Source organism: Nannospalax galili, unplaced genomic scaffold (assembly GCF_000622305.1).
Source record: "Nannospalax galili isolate Female #2095 unplaced genomic scaffold, S.galili_v1.0 scaffold779, whole genome shotgun sequence".
Taxonomy (NCBI): domain Eukaryota; kingdom Metazoa; phylum Chordata; class Mammalia; order Rodentia; family Spalacidae; genus Nannospalax; species Nannospalax galili.
In genome coordinates, this window is record NW_008345224.1 from 1,695,073 (window position 1) to 1,701,297 (window position 6,225).

At 46.2% G+C, this 6,225-nt stretch overlaps 1 protein-coding gene across 1 annotated transcript in view; it reads right to left on the bottom strand.

Annotated features, from left to right (window-relative positions):
• Positions 1 to 1,072: 1,072 nt before the first annotated feature.
• Ddx18 (DEAD-box helicase 18) overlaps positions 1,073 to 6,225 on the bottom strand; it is a 15,448-nt gene continuing 10,295 nt past the window's right edge. The window contains exons 10-14 of the mRNA XM_008841414.3: positions 5,553 to 5,705; positions 4,459 to 4,572; positions 3,089 to 3,145; positions 2,590 to 2,767; positions 1,073 to 1,344 (exon numbers count right to left, since the gene is read on the bottom strand). Coding sequence (XP_008839636.1) covers positions 1,205 to 1,344; positions 2,590 to 2,767; positions 3,089 to 3,145; positions 4,459 to 4,572; positions 5,553 to 5,705 — 642 coding nt within the window. The 3' untranslated portion in view covers positions 1,073 to 1,204. The remainder of the gene's footprint in view (positions 1,345 to 2,589; positions 2,768 to 3,088; positions 3,146 to 4,458; positions 4,573 to 5,552; positions 5,706 to 6,225) is intronic.

The window sequence follows — 6,225 nt, forward strand, 5'->3', positions numbered from 1 at the left end:
CAGAGGACAGTGTTGGTGGTCTTTGCCCTCTACCTTATTTGAGGCAGGATATAGTTTGCCAAAGCATATACCAAGCTAGTTGGCCTGTGTCTAAGATTCTCGTCTCCACCTGTAGAAGTACTGGGATTAAAGACACACCCTGGCTTTTAAGTAGGTTCTGAGGGTTTGAACTTGGATCCTTAAGCTTGCACAGGAACTCATCTCCTTAGCTTTTGTTCTTTCAAAAACAAAAATATTAAGGCTGGAGAGCTGGCTCACAGGTTAAGAACATGGCTGTTTTTGCAGAGGACCTGGGTTCAATTTCCAGCACCCACATGGACGCCAACAACCATCTGTAACTCCAGTTCCAGGAGATTCAACAGCCTCTTCTGGCCTCTGTGGGCACTGTACAACATGGGTGCACTTACGTACATGCAGGCAATACACTCAGTCAGGAATACACAAAGTATATATACTGCTTTCTGTGTGCACATTTGCATGTACATGTGTGTAGAGGCCAGAGGTTGGCTTGGAGTTCTTCCTCAGTTGCTCTTCCCTTTTTATTTATTAAACAGAGCCTCCCTGGAGCCCAAGGTGGCCTGGAACTCACTATGTGGACCAGGTTAGCCTCAGTATCACTGAGATTCACTTCTTCTGCTGGGATTACAGGTGTACAACCCCACGCCTCCCTCAGATTTTTTTGAGACAGGATTCCCACTGAACCCAGAGCTGATTTGGCTAGACTGGCTGGACAGTGAGCTCTGGGGATCTGCTTGTCTCTGCTTCTACAGCACTGGAGTTACAGATGTATCTATCTGGATTTTCATGCAAGTGCTGGAGATTCAAACTCAGGTCCTGGTGCTTGCATAGCAAGCATTTTAATGAGCCATCTTCCTAGCCCCAAATGACACTACTCCAGTTGTGTATGAATTATTTTCAAAACTCTGTGCTTTTTTATAGGAAAAATAAGCCAACATTATTTTCTGTGTTATCATGACCTGTCCAGTATCAGTCCCTTTTTATAGCAAGCTAATACAGCAATTCATGCCACAAGTCTCCTTAGACTAGAAAGGAAAGGGACAAAAGACTCACATTAAAGAATGTCGTAATTGTTTTGTGTATTTAAAATTAAAAATGTTATCATCATAAAGACTGGAGGCTACAAAAGTTTGTTTTTGAAGAGAGGGATAATGAGGGCAAAGGGATCCAGGTTGAAGGACACTGTTCAGTGAGAGAACTGCCTGCGGTCTGCCGGCTTCCTGCTGATGTGTTTAAAGATCTTGGACTTCTCCACTTTCTTCGTCTTCTGGTAGCCAAATCCACCACCACCTCCTCTCTTTTTATGCCTGCCTTCACTGCTCACATCTACAAGTCAATGTTAAGGAGACCAAGGAACCAAGAGAATGAGCTACAACAGAGAACACCCCAACATAGCTGTCCTTGTCCCTGGACCCCCTGCTCCCCACTTTGAGCAAGGGAAACTTGGGAACCTAAGGCTGGCAGTGAGTCTGCAGGAGACCAGGAGTAGCTAGAAACTGGTATCCTAAAACAAATGGAATGATCTGAAAGTCAGGTACAGTGGCCACATTAGTGAACACAATGTGAACTGGAGACAAGTAGCAACACAGCGAGGGGTCAATCAGAACACGTTAAAGTAGTCTCAGTGTCACAATGCCAGTCGTGTCTACTGCGATTGAATCCAGAAAGGCTCACTAACAAAGGAGTGGTTCTTCCTGTCATAGGATTCAACATGCACCCATTACAGGACATGTTTTATTCAATGTCTTGGGTGAAGATGCTGACTCCAAATCTGGTCCTCCAGTCTCCTCAGGAGTTATTGCTGTAGCATTAAGAAAAGTCCTCATCTTAGCTGGTTCTTTCTTCTGAAAATACGTGCGCGTGTGCACACGCGCGCACACACACACACACACACACAAACATTGCAATAGAACCAACTGCAAGTATTCTCTTTGCCTGAGTATTCTTTTGCCTGAGTAACACGTACTATTTTCTTGGCATGGAAATTCTCTGAAAGGTCTCACCTTTCTCTCAAGCTGCTCCTCTGAGGATACGGCAGCCTGACAACCACCTGAGGCCTGCTACTGCCCACCTCTCTGCTTCTACCTGGAAGGCACAAACACCCCTGCTTTTCACTGACACATTCATATTCTCACTACCCGACCCCCATATTTTTATTATTTTTGGGTGTGTTGAGTGTAGGCACATGCAATCACAGCAGACATGTGGAGTCAGAGGACTACTCTTGGGAGCCAATTCTCTCCTTCCACCCTGGGTTCTGGGGACTGAACTTGAGTCATCAGGCTGCTGGTAAGTTCTTTCACCTGTGGAGCCACCTCATAGGTCTCCTTGTCTCACAGAGATGTAAGTCCTTTATTCTGGTAACTACCATCCCAAAGACTAGTTCTTAGTGACCCCTTCCTATCCCCACGCCCTGTGCTATTGGCACACAGACAGATACTGACCAAGATGAACACCCAAGCCTTTGGCAGGCAGTTGAAGCACACACCAATGCACTGGAAAGCTCCAAATGTCCCCATCAGGTCCCCGTCCCTTAGTCCCCGCACGACTAAATATCAAACAAAAGGATACTCAAATCAACGAAAGGTGGGACCTTGAAACCAAATGACAGAGCAACCTGAGGCAAATTTAAGTTGTTCACATCAAAGATCTGCTTCAGGGAATGGGAGTCATAGGCCCGTATGTATGACTTGTATGCTTCCTGCGCTGACTTATGAAGAAAGTAGTTCTTTTCAATCAGTTTTTCAAGCTGAAATAGAAATAAAAAAGCAGACCTCAAATGTTTTAACAGTCAACCTACAAAAAAACATTTGCTCTAATAAACCTGCCTGGGGTTTTGGACTACTGGTCTAATCAAGCAGCAGCAGGTAGTGTTACAGTTCCAGCAGGGCACGGACTCACAGGAGGAGCACAGCAGCCTGCAAATCACGAGGCAACAAACGCTAAGGATCTACAGTCCAGGCCATTATCATCTATAAGCCCGCTCAGGAGTGACTGCCCAGCAAAACTCCGTAAGGCAGCATGGAGATAGGGTGACTTCTCAGAAACAGAAATCAAACAACAAACATACCTGAGACTGAATGTCAGAAATTTTTGACCAGGAAAAGTCAAACTGACTCAATGGGACCTAGAAAACAAAAGTGTAACATTACTAAAGAACGGTGGTCAACAGTTAATATTTTTAGATGAATGAAAAAGGCAAAGAGCCCCACCAGCAGCGAGGGAAATCAAAGTGCAGGGCAGGGCTGTGGGGGTTCCAACCCTGCTCAGAGCTGCCAAAGCTCCTTTCTCTGGGATCTCTAGGATTCTGGCATCTGTAGTGATGGACATTTATTATTTACTTTTTCAGACAGTTTCCCTGTTAGCCTGGCTGGACCTGCTGTGATCTCCCTGCCTTAGCCTTTCAAGTGCTGGGATTATGGCATGCCTAGGATGGCTACCACTTTTCCTTTATACCAGGACGATCTGGGATCCTAAAAGGGCTTTTCAGTTGTCAACTCTTACTAACTAGACAGGCACAGGACCTAGGCTTGTGCTATGCATTGGGGAGAAAAATAGACTGGCCCCTGTCTCCCCTTAGAAAACATGCCTGCAGTCTGACTGAGAAGATGGGTGAGTGATAGAGTGACACCTGGAGGCACAGTGTGTTGGGCTGCAGACCATACAGCAGCTAGTTAAAACAGAAGTATTGTGGAGATCCAGGAAAAAAGCATCTAGAAGTATGCAGAGGCCACAAGGCAACTTCAAAGACTACTGCAACCAGTTGCAGGTAGAGGAAAACCACTGAAAGACTATGCTGGGCGGGTGTTCCAGTGTCAGCGTCACAGAATAGAAGTCCTACCATGCATTTTCAAGGGCTGGCAACAAGGAGGGACTCAGTTCTGCTAGGATGAAATGAGGCTAAGGTCAGGTAGGCTGGGGACTGACTGGGAGGTAACTGGGAAAAACACAAACCACTTTCCCAAAAGGCAGATGGAGGAAGGCAATAGAAAGGGCCAGCCCCAGAGTGTGGCAGGAGGCTGGGGCAAGGGTGGAAGATAACCTTCAATGAAAGACTTGTGATGCAAAACATTACCAGTGAAGGAGACCAGAGGCCAGGCAGTGAGGGAAAGGGGTAGGAGGAGGGGGTGGCAGCAGGCACAGCAGAGTACAGATCCTCCACTCTGTAAGAAACTGGGATGGGGAGCTGCACAGCAGACTGCCTGGGTACTGGGGGAGTGGACAAGGGTTACTCAGGGTCATAAGGAGTTGGAGAGCCTGAACAGGGAATCGAGGGGACAGCTGGGAGGGAAATGAGCACTGGGCCAGAAGCAGTCTTCCCTGGTGACTTGCTGCACCTGCTTTAACAGCATACCAACTCAAGACCCCTGTCATCTCTATAGATGGTGCTTCTTAATAATCCTCATTCCAGCTTATGATGCTCTAAATAAAGGTGTTTACCTTGGATTGCTTCAAGTAACGAAGGAAACCCAACTCTTCAGGACGCAGAATTAGCAAGGCGTGTCCCCTTCCATTCAGGCCTCTGGCCGTTCTACCCACCCGATGAATATATTCCTTTAGTGGGAAAAGAAAATGGGGTCAAAGCACTGACTTCCTCATGAGCCCAGTTATCAATCATGGGGCAGGGCCAAGCTCACCTCCACCACACCCAGCACTCACTGGGCCATTTCCTCTGCAGACACCACCCATGAATGGGTGAAAGGGTTAATGACCAAGGCAAGAAAACTCATACACGCCATTCACTCTAACACCATGATTAAGATGAGTATTAGGTGTATCTCATCTTCAAAATGGTTTTCTAGGAAAATACATTTAAATGCAGCTTGCAATTTATCATTGATTGTTTATTGAAAGTACTTTTTTATTTTTGTGTGTGGATGTATAGAGACTAGAAGTCAAAGTCAGATGTCTCAGTCTCTCTCTACCTTGTTTTTGGAGCTAGGCTGGCTGGCCAACAAGCCCTTGGGACCCACTGTCTCTTGTCTTCCCTCCTTCACTGGGTTTACAGACGCAGTCTAGCATGCTGACTTTTACATGGGTGCTGGGTAATCCAAATTCAGGCCCTCAAGAGTACTTTTTTTTTTCTCTTGGTCTTTTTAGAGATAGGGTCTCTCTATAGCATTAGCTAGACTGGAATTCACAGAGATATACCTGCCTCTGCCTCTGCCTCCCAAGTGCTGGGATTAAAGGCATGTATGGCCACACCTGGCAAGAATACTCTTGATGCAGCTTATTCTGCTACAAAAACTATAGACCTTCATCTACCTTCTCATGCACACCTTCAGATACCCATAGGACATGTAATGCCAAGGATCTAGCACTCCTAACTTAAAAGTTACTGATTCCCCTCAAACCTCCTTGCACACCCCTTTTGGGCCCCACAAAGTCTCAGACATTTATTAATACCAGTCAGGCTAGACCAGCGCTATTCCATATGGGCAAGTCTTATGGAGGTGAAAACAGGGCACTTCTCTGAACCTGGACAGTGCACTTTACACAGTCATTCTGAAGACAGCTGGGGAATGCCAGCTCACCTTAGGGTCATCTGGAGGATCATACTGAACAATCCAGTCCACTTCAGGGATGTCCAGCCCTCTTGCGGCAACATCTGTACACAACAGTATCCCTGAATCTGCATTGCAGAACTGGAAGAACGTGGTTGTTCGCTTATTTTGCTTCTGCTTTCCCTAGGTTTAAAAACAAAATGCAAAACCCATCAAAGTCAGGGTGTTGAGTTGTTTGTGAGGGGTCTGAAGGTAATGCCACCACACTGTGGAGCTGCTGCTCTACTCACTCCTGGCCTAGGTCTTCTTTCACCAACTGGACTAGAAGCAAGCCTCTTGAGGAGAAGGCGTCGCTTTCCTCTTTCAGTACCTTTTTTTTTGGTCTTTTTGAGACAGGGTCTCCCTGTAGCCCCAGCTGTCCTGGAACTCACTATGTAGACCAGGGTGGCCTTGAACTCAAGAGATCCGCTCAGCCTCTGCCTCCCCAGTGCTGGAATTAAAGGTATGGGCTGCCATACCCTGCCATGACTACTTTTTTTTAAGGGCATTTTTGTGAAGTATCTAGCGTACATTGATCCTGAATCCTCTGGAGAGGGAGTTCAGACATTTCCCTAAGTGATTAAGAACCATTCTACCTGACTTTTCAGCAAAGCTTACTTATGTCTTTTTTTTTTTTTTTTTTTTTTCTTTTTTCCTTTCTTGG